This window comes from Diceros bicornis, chromosome 7 (assembly GCF_020826845.1).
Source record: "Diceros bicornis minor isolate mBicDic1 chromosome 7, mDicBic1.mat.cur, whole genome shotgun sequence".
In the NCBI taxonomy this organism is placed as follows: domain Eukaryota; kingdom Metazoa; phylum Chordata; class Mammalia; order Perissodactyla; family Rhinocerotidae; genus Diceros; species Diceros bicornis.
Genome location: NC_080746.1, coordinates 9,336,422 through 9,359,149, shown reverse-complemented (window position 1 = coordinate 9,359,149; position 22,728 = coordinate 9,336,422). Strand labels below are relative to the sequence as shown.

At 48.4% G+C, this 22,728-nt stretch overlaps 1 protein-coding gene across 2 annotated transcripts in view; it reads right to left on the bottom strand.

The window, feature by feature from the left end:
• KIRREL3 (kirre like nephrin family adhesion molecule 3) overlaps nucleotides 1-22,728 on the bottom strand; it is a 529,519-nt gene that overhangs the window by 106,407 nt on the left and 400,384 nt on the right. For both annotated transcript variants that reach the window (XM_058544827.1, XM_058544829.1), the window contains exon 2: nucleotides 16,400-16,477. In XM_058544827.1, the coding sequence (XP_058400810.1) occupies nucleotides 16,400-16,477 (78 nt within the window). The remainder of the gene's footprint in view (nucleotides 1-16,399; nucleotides 16,478-22,728) is intronic.

Here is a 22,728-nt window from a genome sequence, read left to right as displayed (position 1 = left end):
ATGGATGCGTTTGATGTTCTGGGAATTTTGAATACTTCAAAAGACAACAACCCAATGATGGAGCTCCCTCCTGCCTCCTGCTCAGCCAGGTGGAGAACATCACCTCTGGTGCCGGCCCACAGCTAGAGCGGGGCCACACCCCACCTCCTTGGCTCCCGGTCTTGGTGGCTCACACCTTCCCTAGGAGGGGATGGGGATATTAGATGATTTTGCCTTTAAAGGACTTTCATTCCCTTTGGGCCTCATGCAAATAAGGGCAAAAGAAGAAGCTGTGAAATGTTGAGAGGACTTCGTTAAGCAATCTTGGCGATAGCATTTGCCAGGAACAGGGACAATTTGCCAACAGATAATTGAGAGATGACTATATATGTGTCCTAATTAAAAAACCGATTCTTCTTCTCACTGTCCTGGGATTCTGGGTCCTGTCTTCTGGTTGCTTTGGGATATTAACCACAACTAACTCTTGTATACGCTTTATACTTTGCAAAGCACTTCCCATGTGTGATTTTACTTAACCCACCCTGGCGATACCCCGTGGAGAAGGTTCTATCGTCATCCCCAATGTAGAGAGTTGAATGCCAAGGCTCAGAGCCATGCTGGGCCCAGTGTCCCACTGCACGTGTCCGCCTCCCTTTTCAGCCCTCTTCCACCTCACTCGGCCTCTTCTGTCACCACCTAACAGTGGCCCTGCCAAAGGCTTGGGATTATTTGTGTTGACTCCAAAAATGCAGCAGCAAAGAAAACAAAACAAAAGAAAACTAACTTGCAATTTACTGTCCCTGTCTTTGTTTTGACTGTTTGAAGTGGAAGTGTTGGCAAAGGACAGATTTTGTGCTGGAAGCACCTTGAGAGGAAGGAGAGGGACCGTGCATGCTGCTGGGGGCACCCAGGATGGGCTGAGGGGTTCTCTTACTTTCTAGGATGCTTAGGCTGTGTCACTAAGCCCATCTCAGAAGCCGAGTTGGTGGCAGGAAGGACAGACCCGGCTCCTTGGAAGCAGGAGTAGTCCCGACACCAGGCTAGCCATTTTCACATCAACAATCCTGAGAGATAGAGAACCTCTCCCATTTTATGGATTAGGAAACAGAAGCTCAGAGAGGTTACATAACTTGCCCAAGGTCACAGTGTGTGCTGGAGCTGGGATTCAAACCATCTGACTCCAGTTCTGGGCCTGTTTACTTGACAGTACCTGGTTGGCACTGAGGATATGTGAGCTGTGTGATTTCCTCTTCAGAAAGCAGAGACTGACGACTCTGTCCTCTAGCTGCCCCCAGCTGTGCTCCAGAAACAGATAGGAAGCTGGCGGGACATCTGCGTCTTGCCGCTGGGCACAGGCTCTGTCCCACCTGCACACCACGACAGCCAGAGAAACCTGATACTCCCAGGTGCCCCTGGGGCTGAGGTCAGCTCCGTGAACAACAATTTAGGGCAAAAGTCATCCACATCCAGCCAGAGGCACAGCTATTTTTAATCCTGCCCCGCTGAATCCCCATTCAGAAGCCTTTTGCAAAGGCCGACTCCATGCAATAGCTGTCTCAGCTCAGTCCCGGGCCAGGTGAATAATGACTTCCATTCCCTTCACAGCTGGAGCCTTGGGCCTTTGCAGCAGCCACCTCGGTGCTGAGCTTATTATCTGTTGTGAGACGACCCAAGGAGGACCAGCTGGTGCCCAGCGAGGCCCTTCTGCTGGGGCACGGGATCAGGGGGCAGCGAATGGGAGCCTTTTTGGAAGATGAGGCCCCATTCCCACCTGCCCCTAGGGCGTCTCTATTTTCCAGCCTGGAGTGCCACTGGATGTGCCGACACCTCCTCTAACAGGAGAGTTACTCATGGCTTCACTGGAGGCAACAGAGCAGCTTTCAAGCCTCCTCCTCTAAACTCAACAATATTTGGTAACGCTTGGCGTCTCGGGGAGAGAATTCATGTCCGTAATTAGTTACTGTATATCACCGTGAGTACTCTGCTCAGGATTTACTGGGCAAATACCATTTAACTGCACAATAACTACGGGTCCTTGCTGCTTATTGGGTAATTTACTAAGGCTGGGAGAATGGGGCAGGAGGGACTCTGAATAGGAGGTATTGTAACCCCTTGAATCAAACTTTATGAGTTTGGGTTTGGCAGGGAGGCGGCTGCTGGTAGACAGCTCTCATTGCTTTGTTTTGCAGAGTTGTCTGGCAGACTGCTTCCTTCCCCTTAGTTATTGCAGGAGAGGTCTGGGACTGGGGTCTGGGGCTGCCCTGGGCTACGTGGGGCTACAGAGGGCCTTTGGTAGAGAGGGTCTTTGGCTACGCACAAAGGAACCCAGCAGCAGGAAGCTGGGCTGCCATCCTGGGGGCTCCATCCAACCCTTCCATTAACTGCCTCTATGGAGTCTCTTTTTGTATCTGGGCCAGTGGGTGGGGACAACAGGGAACTGTGCTTGGCTGGCAGCATCAAGACACTCCTAAACCCTCTCTTCTCTCGCAAGTGCCCTGTTGGTTGTGAAGCAGCCATTCCTGGACACTTGGCCGACATTCCCAGCCTTAATCTGCTTGAGCAAAGTCTGTCTTTGTTTGGCTGCACACTGCCTAAACTCCTCTAACCTATTTAGACCATGGAGAGGGGAAGAGACACAATAATGAAAAACTCAACGTGCAACATTGCCTTACGCAATCTAATAAATTACTCGGTACCAGGCTGCCAGCTCAGACTAAGCCCAATATTGCCTGGAGTAATTATTTGGATCAAATGCAGTTTATCTGCTTCATATTTGTGCTTCTGTGCTCAGTGGTAACTTATAAATGTCATTGTGCTGTTTATTTGTTATAATGAAACTTAATGGCATTGGAAGCCAGGAGCAGAGCTGGTGGGGCGGCAGGTTTAAAACAATCTCTTCATCTCTGGAGAAGGAATGAGCCAAGATAACATGAAACTGCCCCATAGGGAAGAGATTTGCAGAGATGTTGCGTCCTCATGCTGTGTGGTGGACAGAGAGCGCCAGGAGCTGCCTCCAGAGGCATCCATTAGGAGGTGGGGAAGACTATTGGGTTTAATCCCTGCACTGCCCCATCTGTCCTTGCTCTATCTTCTAAGGGTGTTTTAGGGGTAGGAGGTGGTCAATCTTCATACCACTCTATGGCTGGCTCAGATAAGAGATGCAGGTTACCCAGGGTCTTGGGAGGCCCAGGTCCTGATGGATGGAGATGGAAATTAGAACCCCAGGGTGACCACGTTATGGAGGACAGACCATCAGAGAAGAGAGTGGGGGGTGGAAAACTAAGGGGGTATCCTGGAGGCCCAAGAGAGGGGATGGTGGTAGGAAGCATAGGCATGAACAGAGCAGGGAAGAGCTCTGCAGGCGTTGGAGGCAGGGTGCCCGACTGGCTCTGCAGAAGTACCACGGACAAGGATGGGCCATTTAGTGTAGAATGAAGGGTTCTGGCTTCATACAGCCCTGGACTCTGCCATTTACTAGCTCTATGGCTCTGGGAAAGTTATTTATCTTTCCCTAATTTTATTTCCTTCTGTGGAAAATGGGAGTAATAACAGATACTTCTCAGGATTGTGGTGATGATTAAACGAGGTGATGTGGATAAAATGACGAACATGGTGTTTGGCACACAGTAAGTGATGTATCAGTGGCTGTGGCAGTGATTGGCACATGGTAGATGTTCAGTAAATGTCTGTTGAGTGAATAAATGAATAATAATACTTCCCGCCTGTGTGCTGTACAAAGCCTTTCCAAACAGCTGGGCTCGGGTTGAGACTTCACAGCTGTGCAAGGCTGATCTTCTCATCCTCATTTCATAGTGTGGAAATGGAGGCCCAAGGTGGTTTTAGTAACTTGCCCAAGGCCACACAGCTGGAGTGTGAGTGGGCACTAGTTCTCCTGCCTGCCTCCCAGGGCAGGATTCCTTCCACCAGTCCCCGCTGGACAGGTCTGCAACTGTCCTGGGAGGCTGAGCTCTGCTCTCCTGATTTGCTGCCCTGCTCCCTGCAGCCGGGTCACGGAGCCTGTGCTGACCTTCCCAGGTGAACCTGGAGGCCAGGGCCAGCGGGGGTCCTTCTGTCCGTTTCATCTAAACACTACGTTTAGCGTTCACTCATGAAATATTCATCTTCTCCCCTCAGCGACATGCTCATACAAGGCTCCTAACATCATAAATATGGATGAAAATTATTAGTCATTGTTATTTCTCCCGCTAGCCGATCCCCTCCCCCCAACACATTCCTGTTTTGATCTCAGCAAAATGGCACTGAATTGAGGGTATTAACCTGAAACACTAATAATAATGCCTTGCATTTTATGGTAATTTATACTTTCTCAAAGCACCTGTACAACCATTATGCATATTTTATCTTTGCAACATATGCATGGAGGATAGAGGGCTAGCATCATGAGTATCCCATTTTGCAGATGAGAAAACATAGGTCAAGAGAGATCAAGGTCAAGGTCACATACCTAGTCAGGAACAGAACTTGTTATTTTTAAAAAAATTTATTATTTTTTTTGTTTTGACTTCTAATGAAATGTTCTCTGGGAAACTGAGTGTGCTTGCTTCGTATAAATAAACAATAGCACCATTTTTCATGTAAATAAATAACAGCACCATTTACTTTACTTTTAGAAAACGTTTTCACCCCTGTGATTTTCCTGGTCCTCACGAGGCAGCCTTGATTTATTCTTATTTGACGAATCTCACATAACGAATTAGTGACAGATCTGGGCCTTAAACCATTATTTCCCAAAGTGGATTCCAGGGAACACATGCTCTAGGAAAAATGCTTTATGGTCAAGTAAGTTTGGGAAACTCTGTGAACCATATCCCCCTTTTGGGGGTTTGCCATGCCCTTTGGCATATTAAAGCCTCTGAGATGTTCTGCAGGAGATCCTTGTTTAATTAGGGGTAACCCAGCCTCTCCCCACCTTATTTGATCATGGATCCTGTATTTCACAGAAAACCTATTAACATGCTACAGAGATGCTGCCCCAGGGAAATGTGCATGCGTACTCCCTCTTCTGTTGTATTTTCTGAGGCAGTGGGGATTGGAGCAGGGCTGTGAGAGGAGAGCATGGAGGTTGAGGACAGGGCAGAAAGCATGCTTGTGGGGCCCATCAGAGCTGAAGCGCCCCCTTTCCAGGCTGCCTCTTCCTTCCAGTACCCCTGGGACAGTGAATTCCAGATAATTCACTCAGTCCAGCCTATATCTGGTGCAGGATCAGTGGGGCCCCTGACTGGCTGAGCAAGATCCGTGGGCAGTGCAATGTGGGGAGGGATGGGAGAGGGCAGTTCTTGGCCATGGGGAGAAATCTACCCAGACACACAGTAGGGCTCGGTCACATCTGCCCTTGATGGTGACGCGGATAGTCACCCTACCCTCATCTCCCAAACACACAAAGCTCCTCGAGGCAGAGAGGAAGTAAGAAGACCAGGGTTGGAATCTTAGCTCGACTGGGTAATCGCCATATGCCTTTAGGTAGATGACTTGATTTCTCTGAGCCTCAGTTTCTTCATCCTTAAAATGGAGATAACACCACTGACCTTGTGATGTGGTGAGGATTAAATGATATGAATGTGTGAAAGTCTCTCTCTAGCTCTGTGCCTTTGCAGGTTAGCACACCCCCAACTTCTCCTACTTTCTTGAGGTCCCCCAGTATTACTCCAGTCAGAACAGATGGCTCTCCCCACCTCTGTGCTCCAAGAGCATGTCACCAGTACACTGCTTTAGCTCTCCCATCACCCTGCCTTCTGCTATTTTATTATATGCCTGTCTCCCCATTGGGCTCAAAATCCTCTGAGGGCTACAGCCAATGCTGTCAGTCAGTGCCCCAGCTGTATCCCTCAGGCCTGCTCCCAACGGCCAGTGTCTGCCACTTTTCTCCTGAGGTCTTTCTCTTAAGCTGCAAAGGCCACTCTGCCCTCACAAAGAGCGAGTTAGAGGTGCCGGGGAACTTACACCCCCACTCGAGCAGCCGTCAGCCAGCCACCGACAGGAGCTGGGGTACAGATGCCCACTCCTTGGGTGGCCCAACTTCCAGGCGTGCGTTCCATAGTACTTCTCCGAGTTCCCACTGGGATTGGGCTCCAGCCGTCCGCAGTGGCAGCAGGCTTGGTGATAACCCCTGTGTTGGATGCCTTCTCTTTCTCATGTCAATTCTCTACCCTCCTTTGGGCTCATACCTCCCAGATGAGTCCTTGCTTAGGGTCTGCTTCTAGGGGAACCTGAGCTAAGATAAGGGAATCCTCCTTGTGTTATTCATCTCCATGTCCCCCACAGCACCAGGCACACAGTAGGTGTCTGATGACTCTTCTCTGAATCAGACAGAAAGGATCCATGAGAACAGACATAAGGATCAATTGCCCCACAGCAGGCTGGCTGAGGGCGCGGGACCCGGGGAGCCCAGGGCAGCATGGCTGCTGCCGACACTCTCCTCTCCTTTGTACCTGCCCCACTTGACTCCCTGGTTGAACCTTCTGGTGCAGAAGACCCGTGGTCCAGTCAGCATCCTTCCTCAATGAGAGGAGAGCAACTTGGTGTAGTGTTTTGAGATTCTTTCATGAATAATGGTTGAGAAGTGCTGCTCTTTAGTACTAAGAATAGTGCTTATTCCTGGTACATTTGACTTGGAGGTGGGGAGTATTACATTGCTCTATTTATCCCACACTCTGTACGCAGCTACTGAAACTGTCACCGTGTCCTATATTCCATAGGCCATTATGTGTATTTCAAACCATTATATAAATGGACTTGATTTGGTACTTCTGAATGTCATTAAACTCCTCCCATACCAGTAACAACACAGTTTCCATAGAAACTAGTACATTTGAGAAGGGAATGCAAGGGGAAGAAAGCAGATGGAGCAGGGGAACTGCGTCCGCCTGATTACTCTTTCCAGAGCACGGGGCCAGCGATGTGACATGGCCACTCTGTGGAGACGGGACAAGCTGCTTCAGGTTTTTATTGACTCTCCTTTGATAAAAGGTCTGGATAATTCATCTCAGCCTGAACCTGCTCATTCCAGCACACAGCTCTAAAAACATCATAGCACCGCAGGCCGTTAAGTACGCTCATTTACTCAGACTCTTCCCCCCTGGGGATGGGGAGGGGGGATCTTAGCATTCAGTGATAACACGTTTGAGGCTGGCTGAGGATGCAGGGAGGGGGGAGAGAGAAGAAAGGAGGCCTCCTCAGGACACAGCTGGAGTAGGTTGAGACCCCAGGATTTTGCCAGTGGCTGCTGCCTAAGTCACTCAGCCCCATTGTCATCAATGTGGTTAGAATGATAAAACTGTAGACTATTGGGGTTAGACGGGTGATTATGTTGGAAACTCCTTATGAGAGCCTGGCTGAGGAACTTCCCGTGGCCTTGGTGGGCAGCGAGTTTCCTGTCTTTGGAGGGACTCAAGCATAGGTTGCAATGGCCTCTTCTAATAAAATTTGCTCCCAGGGATCAGCTCAGACACCGCTTTCTCCAGGAGGTTGTCCTGGACACTGCTCACTTGGCCTACAGGTTGATTGATTCTCCTTGTCTGTTCCCATAGCTCGCGTACCTATCTGGTCACAGAAATTGTGACATTGTATTGTAATTGCTGTGACAACCTTGGGGGCAGGGACTGTGTTTTTACATGCCAAGGGCCTAGCACAGTGCGAGGCAGAGTAGGCACCCAGGACACGGCTGGTAAAGTAAATGAGCACAGAGCACCCCAGGATCTGAAAGTACTTACATGCATTGGTACTTGGCTGAGATATTGAGCCACGGAAGATGGGGTGGACTAGACGACCTTTGGTCTCTTCTGGCCTTGAGAATCTTTGATGATAAGGTTCTAAACCTGCTCTGACTACACCTGGGATCTGGACCTAGATTTCTCTGACTTCCAAGCCATAGCGCTTAACCATTAAGCATACTAACCACAATGCTAAAAAGAAAAAACAAAACCAAAACAACCACAAAATCAACTTGGTATGAAATATATCCAATCTCCCCAAGTGGAGGACAAAGCTCCTGAGGACAGAGGCTGTGCCCAGCCTCTCTGAAGCTCCTGTGCCGGGCACAGTGCTAGGCTCATAGTGGGTGATGGCTTTACTCTGTATGTTTCATGTCTATATCAAAGAATCTACTTCCCTTGCTTTTCTCCAGGGGTCCTTGCTTCTTGTCTCTTTCAAAACATGACCTCAAACCTACTTTTAGCAGGCAAACTTCCCTGATTGATCCGTTCAACCCGGTGACTCCCAGACTTCAAGGACTTAGTGTAGTGAAGTGGAAAGAGAAGTGGACTGAGGGTCGGAAGCCTGGGTTCAAGTGCTGGCTCTATCGTTGCTCACTCTGTTACTCTGGGCAAGTCCCATCATTTTCCTGAGTCTTGTTTTCCTCTTCTCTGGGCGATTGCTAATGTTTCTTCTTCTAGGAGTCTCTGATTCTTAAATCACCAAGTCCCAGCATCTTGAGAGCCACTGATGGGGGGCAGAGAGGGTCACTGTCCTCGCTCTTCCCTCAAGGTTTGCTCTGTGCAAACATTGTGCTAGGCTCCAGGGATACAATGGAGACCAAACAGAGCTTACAGGCTGGTAGGGATGACGGGTATTAGTTAAATAATGGCAATATGAACGTCTAGGTACATACTGAGCTAAGAGCTCTGATGGGAAGGAATATGGTTCTAGGTGAGCGTATAACACAGGGACTTGATCTAGACTGGGGAGGGGTGGGTCTGAGGAGGATTCACTGGAGCAGTGACACTTGAGATGAGATCGGAGTGATGAGCAGGAGTTACTATGTGAAGCGTTTGGGGATGAGATGTGGCTGAGTGTGGCCAGCATCCCAAGAGGAGGGACCAGTATAGAAAAACGGCCTGTGGCAGATGGGAGCATGCCCTGATTGAGGAGCTGAAAGAAGGCTGATGTGACTGGAGTCCAGGGCGTTAGCAGGGCAAGATGAGGCCAAAGAGGTAGATAGCAACCAGATCATGTAAAGCCTTGTAAAAACGCCAGGTATTTTGGTATTTTTCCTAAAAGCAATAGAAAGGCATTGAAATATTTTCAAGAGGAATGTGGCATTATCAGATTTGCATTTTGAAACATTCTGTGGCTGAAGTATGGAAAATGAAATGGGAGGGAAGGGGTTGGACATGATGGATGCAAGGAACCAGTTAGGAGAGCACTGCTGTAGTCCAGGTGAGGGAGGGAGGTGACAGGGATGAGGGCGGTGGCCGTGAGATGGACAGAGGTGGACAGATCCAAGAGATATTCGAGAGGTAATGTTTCTGGATCTTGGTGGAAATTGGATATGTGATGTGAGAGAAAAAGAAGTTTAAAAAGGAGTGTGGCAGGGCCTGTGGCTTAGGCGGCCCCCCAGCTTGCCTTAGATAAGCAGGTCTCCCAGTAGGAATGGTGGCCGAGGAATGGGCCTCGGAAAAAGCTCCAGAATCCTCCATCAGACTGTGGCAGCAGAGTGGAAATGGTGGGTCCCTTGTTCCAAGATGCCGAGTGAATTGAATAACAATCATAAAGTGCCCTGGAAATCTGAGTCTTGCCATAAATAATAAACAGGGATGTTATACAAATAACCAGTTTGCAGCCCCAGTGGAAGAAAACAGTCAGTAAGAAAAATGAAATAAGAAAAAAAGAACCCAAAAGCCCCAACTAACAAAATGACAGTATTAGCCAACATCCCGGGGGCTCTCGCAGGCAGCAGAGGGACGGGCTCAGGAACACGACTGTGGGTCCTCAGCATGAGCCAGGCTGCGCTGGCTGCCACAGTCAGAGGGGCAGGAACTTGCGTATCATCAGACCCGTACTCCGCTGGGTCAGGTCCTTGGGCCAAGGTCCAGGCCGCCCTCCTCCTGCCTCGCCTCTGCTCTGAAAAAAGTGAGGCTTGTCCTGTAGGCCTGCTCGACTGCCTCCCTGCCACCCAGAGTACAGCTGCCATGGGCTGAACTCACTCTTGGAGGACAGATAGGAAAAGAAACACAGATCTGCCTTCTGAGGCTGCTGAGCAAAGCCAGTCAGTCAAATTCCTAGTACTGCTTCCTCTGGCGACCAAAGCATTTAAAATTATGGATGAGTGGTGAGAACAGGGTGGGTGGGGTGTTGAGAGCCAAGATAGATTTTTGAATCATCACATTGTAAAGGCTTACGGACGATTGTATCCAACCTTATTCAATGTCGTGCACGAGAATGTTGAAATTGGATGTTCAGGGACTTGCCCAAGGTCACATGGCTGGCTCTTTACTTTTAGATGCTCCTTCCAGTACACACGCCAGTGGGGGCTCCTCTCTTCCTAATCAGCTCTGTTGGGGGATGGGCAGGAAACAGTGGAAATTTTGGATTCATTTTTATGGATCAGAGAACAGGGGTGCAGAAAGAAAGGAATCACTTCATGCCATCACAAAGACTTCAGAGCTGCTGAAAATGCCCGATTCCCATCCTCCAGGGCCCTGTCTCCCCCACAGGGCTGAGAGGTGACGATGGCACCATGGTGAAGGTGTGTGCACAGAGCCTAGACAAGGAGGACAGTGCCGCCCGGGAGCTGTGGGGCGTGTGAGAGCCTGTGTGGGGCCTGCTGTCTGTGGAGGCGGCTTTCTCCTTCCTGGGCACTGCAGCCCCTCCCACAGAGGCCCCGAGGTCTCCAGCAAACAGAAGCTGCCTTTGCTAATCACCTGCACTTGTTTCTTCCTGGGAAGATGAAAGCGACAGTGCTGGGAGGCGTTTCTGCTTTCCCTTCACTGAGCTGGCAGAAGCAGCCGGTCACTGTGATCCCGAAGGTCCGGGAAAACTGCTGCCCCACCAGATGTGCAGCCAAGGGGGGTCCGTGGGGAGGAAAGGGAGCCTCATGTGCAGGCCCACCTTGGCCTCGAAGGGCTGGCAGGGAAGGGAGGCTGGGGCTGTCCTCCTTCAAACATCCTCTTCCTCATTTCCCCTTCTCAAGAGTTCTAGGGCCTGATAGAATTTTCTGCTTCCTTAGAAATGGTCTTCCCTGGCCTTTGTCCCTCAAACCAGGTCGGTCCTAATTTTCTCCCACATCAACTCGAGTCTCTTCTGTGTTCTGCCCCATCTTCTCCCTGCCCCTTCCACTTTCTCTGTGTTTTCAGCTACCCTGAAAAAACAAAGCTAAAGTGTTAGGGGCTCACAGTCCCAGCCTCCTCTTTCAGAATTCCAAGAGCCCTTGCCTGTATGTCAGGACACCTAGGTTGTGGTCTTTGCTCTTCCAGCAACTTCCTGTCGACCCTAAATGAGTCACTCAATGCTCCTGAGTTGGTGTTTTGCACGATGATTGCTGGGGTTGTCTACAGTTCTATCGCAGAGGAATTCTGAGCTTTCCCAGAGGCAGGCAAGGCCCCTCATCGCATTCCATGTGAGAGCTTTCTATTCTGCCTGTGAATACGATCAGCCCTGGGAAAGCGGTGCACATTGAGAAGGTGAGTCATCCTGGGATCTCCAGGAGAAATGGGTAATCAGGGGAAGAGCCTGGAAAGGGAAGAGAATGGTGTTTGTGTGTGTGTGTGTGTGTGTGTGTGTGTGTGTGTGTCTTGTGTATGTGGGGTGTGGGCATGGTGGGAACAGTTCCCTTGCAGATCTGATGGGAAATATCTGTCTAGAGTTGCCCTGAGAATGTAGCCCAGCAGTAGATGGGTGAGGAAGGAGAGCTGGTGTGGAAAGGAAGGAGACCACCTTGGGGGCCCCCCTCCTAGCCCTCTTGCTCTGCTGACCTTCTGGGCCCTGGCCTTCCAGGCAGGGCCTATAGTATTGCAGTCAGAGGAGAGGCTGAGAGGTAAGACTTGTGGAATTACTGAAGATGTGGAGACTCTCATTTCGTGGAAGGCTCAACATCAGTTTGCTCTGCCTGGTGAACTCCTTCTCAAGACCCACCTCACAGCTGGGGGTGACTTTATGCATTCCTCTATTGTCACGCATGGAGCTAATTAATTATTTAAATTAAAATTGATTGACTACTCCCAAGGCCTAGGGATAGACAAGAAAGGAGGGAGCAGGATCTTTGCCTTCCTGAAGCTAACCCTCTAGGTGAGACAGACAGTCTAATGAATAATCACCAATTAGGGTAAGTGCCACAAGATAAATAGGCTGGTTGCCACAATGGAGCACATGGTTGGGGGAAGAGGATATCTAATTTAGGTAAGGCGGTCCGGCAGGATCTCTTTGTGGAGGTGACAGTAGAGATGTACCTGTGTGTTTTCACTGTGGGCTCCTTGAGGGCAGGAGCTATGTCTTTTTCACTAGCTCCAGTGCTTAGAACAATGCCTGGCACTTGTTATGAAAAATTGGTATTATTTTTATCGTAGGTATTCAATGAATGTTTGATGAATAAATAAGTGATCTCCTTCCAGCAGTTCCTGTTGAAAGCACCTTGTACTTAATCCCATGAAGACGATTATGTCAAACAAATCTGATATTTGTGTGCCTAGTCTGTCTTTATTTCCTCTTTTCTTGTCTCCCCTTCATTGATCTTTGTTCATATCTCCATTTGATGCCTCAGATATGTTGAGTCCAAACAGGAAAGAACACACACACACAGACAGACACACACAGACACAGACACACACTCCACATATTACCAGCCTCCTCTATTCCTGCAAATGCTGCAGATTCTATCTGAGAAGCTATTAAGCGCCCCCAAATAGAGCAAACCTCTCATCGACTATCACATGCCTCCTAAACGATCTTTGAATAGTGTTTTCTTTTTATTGCTTTGTGTAGTTTAATGGCACCAATTGCGATTACTCCAGCTTATGATAAACCCCAGCTCCATAAAGCTCCTGTTCATTCATTATTTTTCTCTTGCTTCTTCTCAAGCTGTTATTTTTTTGGGATGTAGCAAGGAGGGGGGAGCAGAGGGAAAAGAAAATAAAAAGATACCAAATTAACAAGGAAACGAAATAGGGGACCACTTCTCCCTGGGTGATGGACACCCTATTAGATACTGTTAAACAGAACAAATATGCTTTAATACAACACAAGTAGGTCTTTTATATTTATTCTAAATTGGAAATATAATGATCACCACCTTATCTTTAATGGAAGAAGCAGCTAATTGTTCCAATATCTCACTAATTCCAGCATCTAGGAGAAAAATAATTATTTTTTACTATTTTACCAATTGTTCAATTTATGCTAAGGTGTATAGTACAGCATGGACAGAGATTTCTGGTTCTTGGTCTATGTCATGGCTGCTATTCCAGTTCAATTATTAATATGTGGAAGTTATAATTATTTTGCTCATTGGTACAAGATAATTATAAACTATAAAACAGCTCCCCATGCTTGCTGATGCCTTTTCCTATCTGCAGACGTGTTGGAGTTTGGACACGTGAGCTTTAGAGAGAGGGAAAAAGTGTATAATGTGCCTCTGGGGCAGCAAGACTGGCTGGAGCGGGAGCAGAGGAGCCTCCCCCTTCACCTCCAGGTCCCTTCCTCTTCTCCCTCTCATGCCTTCCACCCATCCAGAGCTAAACTTGGCCCACTTCATGCATCTCTCCTTCTGCCCACTGTCTTTCCTTCCTATCCTGCCTCCTCTTTGTTACTTGAGATTTGTAACTCATCACACATGGGGGTTTAGCTTGCTTACCACCCCCTTGTCTCCTTGGTCACCCTGCAGCAGCTGCTGCTGTGTGTGTGGTTGTGTATGAATGTGTGCATAAATGTGTGTGTTGGGGAATTTGGGAGGGGTGAAAACCACATGCAGAGAGGGAGGCAGGGGTGGGGAATTAGCTGCTCTGTTACTCATTGGCCACTGTTGACGCCTCTGTCGCCTCCCTCTTTCTGAATACCTTGCTTGATTCTCAATTAGTCTTCTCTAGGGGGAGGGTTTAGGTGGGGTGAGGCACCTGGGATCTCTCATTCTTAACCAAGTCAACCATAATCAGTTGAAAGGAATAACCCATTTGTGTGGATTGTATGTGTTTGGAGATGAGGCTCAGAGAGAATAGGCATTGTTTTGGCATCTTTCCATTTTAACAAGAAAAAACTTTTAAAAATTCTGTCTTGGGGCTGGCCGGGTAGAGTAGTGGTTAAGTTTGTGTGCTCCACATCGGCAGCCTGGGATCTGCAGGTTCGGATCCTGGGCGCAGACCTACACACCGCTCATCAAGCCATGCTGTGGTGGTGTCCCACATATAATAAATAGAGGAAGACTGGCACAGATGTTAGCTCAGCGACAATCTTCCTCACCAAAAAAAAAAAAAATAATAATAATAAAATGCTTTCTTAGCTTAGTTGTTGCACAAAGTAAGGCTAACTGTCCTCAGAGGTAATCAGGTTTTGGTCTTGTTTCCAAGTCCTCTTCTGGTCCTCTCTGACTCTGTTCCTTTCTTCTTTACCTAAATACTATCTAAGGAGTGCCTCTCTACCTATTGCTGAATTTATTTTTCTTGTTATTTTCTTAATCTCTGGTTCAGTGTATTACCATTGTGCCTTCTGCTGTGGCAAATGCATTCAGACTCCTTGCTATAGATTGAATTGTGTTCCCCTGCCCAGTTCCTATGTTGAAGCCCTAACCTCAATGTGACTGAATTTGGAGACAGGGCCTTTACAGATGTAATTAAGGTTAAATGAGGTCGTAAGGGTAGAGCCCTGACCTATAGGATTAATGTCCACATAAGAAGAGGCACCAGAGAGCTCTCCCACTCCCTCTCTCTGCCATGTGAGGTTACAGTAAGAAGGTGGCAGTCTGCAAGCCACAGAGAGAGCTCTCACCAGAATCTGACCATGCTGGCACCCTGACCTTGGACTTTCAGTCTCTAGAACTGTGAGAAAATAAATTACTGTTGCTTAAGCCACCCAGTCTGTGGTATTTTGTTATGGCAGCCTGAGGTGACTAATATACCCCTCCCTTAACCACTTGTGACAGGTAGGGGGAGTCAAATCGTGTTCATCAGCCTTGTGGTATGATTCTTTTTAGGCCCCAGGATCTGGAGTCAGTATCCTTTTACTGGGGTCAGATGCTTGGAGCTTGAGGTTTCAGATCCAGCCCAGCTCCTGACTTTTTGGCTCCCACAATCCCTGTGAACCTCATTTCAGCTTCTCTAATGAGCATTGCCAGCAAAGAACATGTCTATTCAGCACCACGGACAGAGGCACCCTGTCAGTTCCCACAAATTAGAAGTTACTGCCTAGCACTCTCATGGAGGCTGTGCTGGGAAAGGAGCGAGTAGGCTGAGGAAGAGAAAAGTCAGAGAGGGAGACTGACTGACAAGATGCAGAAAATGCAGCCCCCAACCCTGGCTGTGCTCAGCCATGGGGCTCCTACAAATGGGAAATGCTTCTTGATGCTGCTGCCTTCTTACACGGACGGGCAGCAAAATGGGGGAGGTGATCACTACTCATGCTTAGTTGTGCTGGCCTAACTGTTGTCAAACTGTCACCATGATGGGCCCTGGCAACAAACCTATAGCTGGCAAGACGTTAGGTCTAGGGAGCACCTGGGTATGTGGGTGCCATGGACTGTGCATTGGGCGGAGAGCCAGCTGATGAGCATAGGAAGAGGGTATTGGAGCTAACTCTGGGGATAGAGATGGTGCAGGTGAGCTCCCTTCTCCATGATTGGAATGGGAATGAGGCTACAGGGGCCCTGGGCCTTGGGAGGGGAGGGGCCCAGCCAGGGCAAGCTGGGCTAGTGGGAAGTCAGGGCTTCATTTGTCTGATTTTAATGAATAAATGGCATCCTCACCACTGTTTATCTACTTTTGAATCCTGACAGTCTGTGGCATCTGATGGAGAGGGTTATTAGCTGCACGGAGACAGATGGCTGGGGATTGAGGGGATTGGCTCTTTATTACAGCAGGCCCCTGAGTGACAGCACTCCTTTCATATCCCAGCCTCCACGTCAATGTCAATACCTTCCCCAAGCCTTCTGTGACCCAGTCAAGCCTTGGAGGAAAGACCCAGTGCAAGAGGAAGGCAGAATGGCCCCTGAGTAAGGGAGAGGTGGAGCCAGTGGAGTTGGGAAGAGGGCAGGTTTCCAAGTGTAAGTTCTTTAAGAATAAAACTCTGCCTTATTCTTCTTTAGTATTCTTCCAAGTGCCCTCTAAGGTGCTGTTTATTCAATAGGCATTCAAGAAATGTGAATGATTGAAGAGAAAGGTAGAGAGGTCTGAATTAGAAAAGATAATAGAAGCAGATTTAATTGCACCAGGGGGTGGGTAGGGAACAAAAGATAGGGAAGAGAAAGGAAGAGAAGTGGGGGATAAAAAGGAGGAGGGAAGATAGTATGAGGAATCAGCATACAGTGTTTCAGGCATTAGCGACTCTTTCCCACATTTTTACATAAATAACTTCATGGAAATCAAACCGATCTGCCTACTGTCCTTTCTGAGATGTCCCAGGTTCTTTTTCTGATACCATAGTTGTAGGTCATAGCTTCCTCCCTTCACATTACCCCTGAGAGAGTGGGCAGGTTCTCACTGACCTTCATTCATCCTCCGAAACTTGTCCTTTGCCATGTAGCCCAGCACCAGACAGCATCCTCTCTTCTGGAGGCCCAGCTCTGGAAGAAAAGCACAGGTGGGTGAGCTGGGAATGAGTCAGGTGTCAGGGAAGGCCCCTTTGCAGGGGATGTGAAGTTTGTTGCTGTTAAAAACAGGGCTACTTATTTCTTTAACAAACATTTACATAGCCCTTACCATGGTCCTGGCATAATTTTAAGCCAATAATTCCTCATTTGATTCTTACCACAACTCTATGAGGAACATACTGTTATTATCTCCATTTATAGATGTATTAAGTAAACAGCCTTAGATGAAAGAGCTAATAGGTGGTGGAACCAGGAGTTTGAACCTAGGAAGTCTAGCTCCAGAGTCCATGCACATAACCATTACTCTATAGGTTAATGAGGCCCTATATATCCCAGGCTTGGGGAGTATGCCCAGATCATGTTGGGATTGTGGTCAGACCTGCCAGAGAAGAGGCAGAGTCCAGCCAGTGGTGTCCAGGATGCAGCAGTGCAACCAGACACAATGGGTGACTCAGAAGGATGAAGAAGTGACTGGGTGAATTTGGGGGAAGACATAGGGGTCGAAGTGTAGGTTGAAGGAGTCTACCTTTTGGGAGAGTGACTTTCTGGGCCTGGGTATTACTCTGCATTCTTATATTCAGGCACAATTCAGCACCATCATCAATCCCTTATAAGGTGCAGACTCAGTGTGGAGCACAGGGGCTGGGATGGCTAAGAGACAGAAGATATAGATTCTGGTCCCACAAGACTTTGACCTAACTGGAAAAACAAGGTAGAACAACAATTCTAGGTAGCAAAGGTAAGAGAGATTTTTTTTTGCACAGTATTTTGTAAATCAGTGTCCACAGTGTGTGAGCATTGGACTGGAGTACAACTGCCTCACGAGAAGGCAAGCTTTCCTCTCTGGGCTTTATATTTAATCCTGATTTGTCTTAAGCACTTTATGGGTTTGGAAGCAATTCCACACCAAGTTTCTCTTTTGACCCCACAACAACCCCATGAGGTAGGTAGATAGGTTATTGCTCTTCACATTATGCAGATAAGAAAATTGAAGTTCAAAGATTTTAAATGACTTCCCATGATTATTTTGGACTCCCTGCCCCCACCTCTTTGCTTAGAAGTCGTACAAATGTGACAGCTGCCATAAACTGGGTAAATGGATAAGGGTATGATTTCTGGAAGAGGGGATGTGACTGTACCTCCTCCCAGGTCTTGCCAGGCTTCCTGGGCACCAGCTGCTCCCTCCATCAGTTTCTTGGAGAAGGAGAGTCCCGCTGAGGGGTGTGTCACAGTGACTTCCCCCACAACACTGGGTGTTTCTCTGAGCTCCAGCCAGTCAGCATCTAGGCTGTTGGAGTGTAGACAGGGTGGGCCCGTCCTCCTCCCTACCTCTGCATCCACCTCTTGTTGCCCAGTTCCACCCTTCATGGGCAACAGGATGAAAGGGCTGGTGAGAGACAGATAAGTTGAGCTTTGGGGCTCCTGACCTAGGGGAAAACAAAGTGCGGCGGGTGGTGGCAGAATGCCATGGCCTAGGGATGCCGCTAGCTTTGATCTCTCGATTCTTTAAAGGGGTTTATTGACGATCAGTAAAGAGCAGAGAAGCAGATCTGAGCGTGCCTTTTCCAAAGGCACTCGCTTCTCTTCCTTTCCCTCTATGCTCGCTTGTCTAAAGGCACGGCCGAACCGCGCTCACTTCAAACAGCCTCACATCTCAAGCGCCCAAATTGATGATGTTAAGTTCCCTCATCCAAGGCCTTGGCCCTTTCTTCAGGGGCTCCTGTTCTGTCGAGGGCCATGTGGATCAAAGCCCCTTTGATGTTTACTTACTATATTTGTGGATTCTTTCTAACAACCACCTTCAAGAGGCAGGAATCCAGCATGCCAGGAGGGGGCCAGCGGAAGTACAAGCTGTGAGGAGGCGCTGAGCTCCCGCAAACAATAGCCTCTTGCCTGAGCCTGTATTGAAGCCTCAACATGCTGTCGACAGGCAGAGTTAACCAGCCTGTTATAACTGCACGTGTATTGTTCATCATCAGAATGATACAATTGCTGACGATTCCCATTATACTTTCCATGGACTTCTAATGCCCCTCTAAAGCACACCAGGAGTGGCTCCTAGTGAGAAAGGGAGCTTGGGTTCCTGGATTGAGCGAGCCCAGGGAAGCACTGAGGAGTGGGGGCAGAAGATACTGGATGGATTTAGGCCAATGTTCCTGTTAGTCTTCCTGGACAGTGCCCTAAACTCTCGGGGGCATAATTTTCCTAAAGATTTAGAGAGCGTGGACAATCTGTTGAATCTGGATTATCTATGTCTGCCTTCTCTGCCACCCCAACCCAACCTATCCTATGTCATATAATGGGTTGCCCTCCAGGGTGATTGCCCAAGGAAAGAGGCCACACATACAAACAGTTATTATTAAGTAAGAGCCTCACTGACCATGTTTGATTTTTGCAAATGAGCAGGAAAAGAAGTTTAAAAAAACCTGATTAATAAAAGAAACGGAAGACGAGGCAATTTCTCAATGTATTTGGCTCATTTAATTTGACACATGTGAGTTAGTCTTAATTATTTAGGCGGCTACATTACAAGGCGCTAATAAGCACACTGCAGACATTTATTAACTGAGAGGCTCTCTGACAGAGTCTTTACTGAGAAGTGAGGAGAAGGTACCGGGACCTTTGCAGGAACAAGCAGGTTGGAGGATTAGCGAAGTGAGAATTAGCTAGGTATCCATATACAAAAATTTGGGATGTTCTTGGAGAGATTTGCAGAGCTAAATTAGAGGTCATTGGGTCCAGACAAGGAGGTGTGCCAGCGGGGCTGAAGTGGGGGAGGGGAGAAGAATCTGGAAACACAGGTGGGGAAGTGGGATGTTGTCAAAGATACTGATCAGAGAGAGAACCAGGGGAAGCAGGAACTAACCACTGGCTTGGGGAAACTACCAAGACAGACTAACCAGGCTATTAGGGGAGAGATGATAAAACATGACAGAAAGAACAGGAATCTTTCACTTTGTGAGCAAGACCAGCCACCAGACTGCCACCTTCTTTATCACATGGCACTGGGACCAATGATGGAGTCAGATCACAGATGCCCACTTTAGAATGGGAAGATGATGGGGTCTTCTCCATGTAGACTTGGGGGCTGCAGCCTTTGGCTAAGCACCCAGTAGCAGAACGAGGCAGAGGCACCGAGGTGTCCATAGAAAATGATTAACATGAATGGAGTCGTCCTGCCTTAAAAGGAAAGTTCATAGCAAAGAAGTCCAGGGTCACCTGCAGAGGGGGGTGTGGAGGGCACTGTCTGAGGAGAACAAAGGTTTAGGAAATACTGCTGGGCAAGGAAACATGTATTGGGACAGAGCATGTTTCTTAGGGAGAAGGGAAGATTGCACCCTAGGAACTCCTGGCCTCTAGACTATGAGCAACAGAAGTATGGAGACTGGGCCTTTTCCGGTTCTGAGCCCCTAGTCCCAAGCACAGTGCCTGGTGTATGGCAAGCGCGCAGAAGATGTCTGCTGATTTAATGAGAGGGCCGACTAAAAAATATTGGGTGGTGATCAGTTCTTGCTCACCCAGGTCAAAATGAAACCAGGTGGGCTTACATGTGGCCCACTGGCCTGGGGTGGTGAGGAGGGTTGTGGATTGAGTGACAGTTGTAATTCATCCCAACAGGGCTCTAGGAAACCCTGTGAGATGCCTCTTGGGGGGAATAATAAGGGATGGCTTTATAAATGGAACGGTTTTCCTTCAGTTTCAGAGGGTGAGGAGGGGACTTTTTCTAGCCTTAGGACTTTTTTATTCTTACTAGTAATAATGATACCATGAGATTACTTCACATTTGTTGGATACTTATTTTTTCACAATGCTGCCATATTCACTATCTTATTAGATGCTCACAGTAGCTCTGTGAAGTAGGCAAGTCAGAAACTATTTCCTCCATTTTGGTCTCAGAAACAGGCTGAGAGAAGTGAGCTGGCAGTTCAAGGCCGAAGCACTAGTTGGTGACAGTGGTCAGCCTAGAATCCAGGTCTGGTGTCTGGCTTCGTTCTGAGGGTGGGGGCTGGGATCCCAGGGCAGCCACTGCTGAGAATCAAGACAGACCAGAGAATAGACAACAGGGATCAGTGGTCCTGTCATGGGTTATGGGACAGTGTTATGGGTTGAATGGTGTCCCCTCAAATCTATATGTTGAAGTCCTAACCCAAGTACCTCAGAATGTGACTTTATTTGGAGATAGGGACTAGACAGAGGTAATCAAGTTAAAATGATCATTAGGGGGCCCAAATCCAATGACAGGTGTCCTCATACAAAGGGAAGTTTGGAGACAGACACACACAGGGAGAACACCCTATGAATATGAAGACAGCCATCTACAAGCCAAGAAGAGAGGCCCGGAACAGATCCTTCCCTCACAGCCCTCAGAAAGAAACAATCCTGCCAACATTTTGTTTTGGACTTCTAGCCTCCAGAATGGTGAGACAATACATTTCTGATGTTTAAGCCACCCAGTTTATGGTACTTTGTCACAGTAGCCCTAGCAAACTAATACAGACAGGAAGTGGGGAGGAGCTGGTCTTCTCATAGGACCTGGCTATTTCCATCGGCCAAGATTCTCTGTAGCCCATCTCCTAGGTCACAGAGCTGCCTGCAGGAAGCAGCATCACGTGACTGCTCTCAAGTCTCATCAGAGGGCACTAATTGACTGGAGAGCAGTCAGTAGGGCTGCTAAGATGGGACAGTGGGGGTGATGGCACAAGAGATGATAGGAAGGAGGGAAGGTGGGGAAGGAGGGTTGGCTGTGTGTCTGCGTGCCCGGAAGCATCGATGGCAATCCAGGATGCCTTCAACATTCCTGCTTCCAGTGTGAGGAACATGTTGGCCAGGACGGTGCTTGCTTATTGCCCCAGCCAGAAGCTAACAAGCTCTCAAGTAACTGCTGATAGAGCTGGTGACAGTGGACAGGTACCAGCGCCTACTACCTCACCATTTCTGAGGCTGTCCGGATGCATTTGGGGGCCTTCCTGTCCCCAACTTGCCTCGTCACAATTGTTAATGGGTGCTTGCTGAAGACTAAGCCTTCCCCTCCTGAAGCTATTAGACTCTAGCATGACTCCAGAAGCCTATTGAACAAGAAATAGAGTGTTATTGGCAGGGAGTTTGGTGTGGCTGTAGTAAAGATTTCGGGAACAGAGGAAATGAGATGAGGCAGGAGACGTAGCCAGGGACCAGATCCTGGGGGACCTGATGAGCCTTGCCTAGGAGTCTGGACTTTCTCCTACAGGTGGTGAGGAGCCTTGAAGAGTGCTGAGCAGAGGAAAGTCAGGCCCGACTTGCATCTTATAAAGATCTTTTTAGCATTGGTGCAGACAATGGATGGGAGGAGATAAGCCCAGGCAAGGGAGAACACATGTGAGACAACTGCAGTACTCCTGGTGAGAGATGATGGGTTGACATCTGCTCCCTCTTCCTGCTCTCTGCAGACAGCCTGGGGTCAGAAAGCAAGTGAAAGGACCCTGAGCTTTCTCAGGAGTGGTTCAAAGCCTTTATATCCCTGCCACTTGACACAGGAGAGCAGTGGAGGGGCTGAAAATAGCTCCCCAGTTGGTTCCTGAGACCACATGGAGAAGACTGGACCTGGCTGGAGTCATAGGGATGCCACGTGGGCTTCAAAACTACCAGTGCTGGCTGGAGCCCTGCTCTAGCACTTAACAGCGAGCAATCTTCAGGCCTTCCCTGTGCTTTACTTTTCTCGTCTATAAAATGTTGATACTAAAAGTAAGACCCTCCTCACTTGGTTAATACAAAAATCAAACGAGACAGCACGTGGTGAAAGGCACCCAGAATGAAGTACCTGATAGGGGTGAGCTCAGTAAACAGAAACAAAGTATCAGATCGGGTTTAGAGATCATCAAATTCACCCCTCCCATTTTTTATGGAAGTGGACGGGGAGACTCAGAGAGGTGAAAAGACTCATCCAAGGTGATATAATGAACACTTAGGTGGCATTCTTTGAAGGTTAGTGTGGCAGCAACAAGTCAGATGGACCGGAAAAGTGAAGCGAGTCAGGAAGACCAGACAGGTGGGTGTAGCAGGTGAGACTCAGGGACCAGAGGTGTTGGGAGTGGAGAGAAAATAGTGAATCTGAGAGACATTCTAGGAAGAGACAATAGGGCTAAGTGACAGAGTGGCTCAGCAGAGGAAGCGGGCAAAGATGACTACAGTGTCTTTAGTTGGGAAGACTGGAGGAACAGTGGTGTCTGTGTCAGAAGTGATTGACA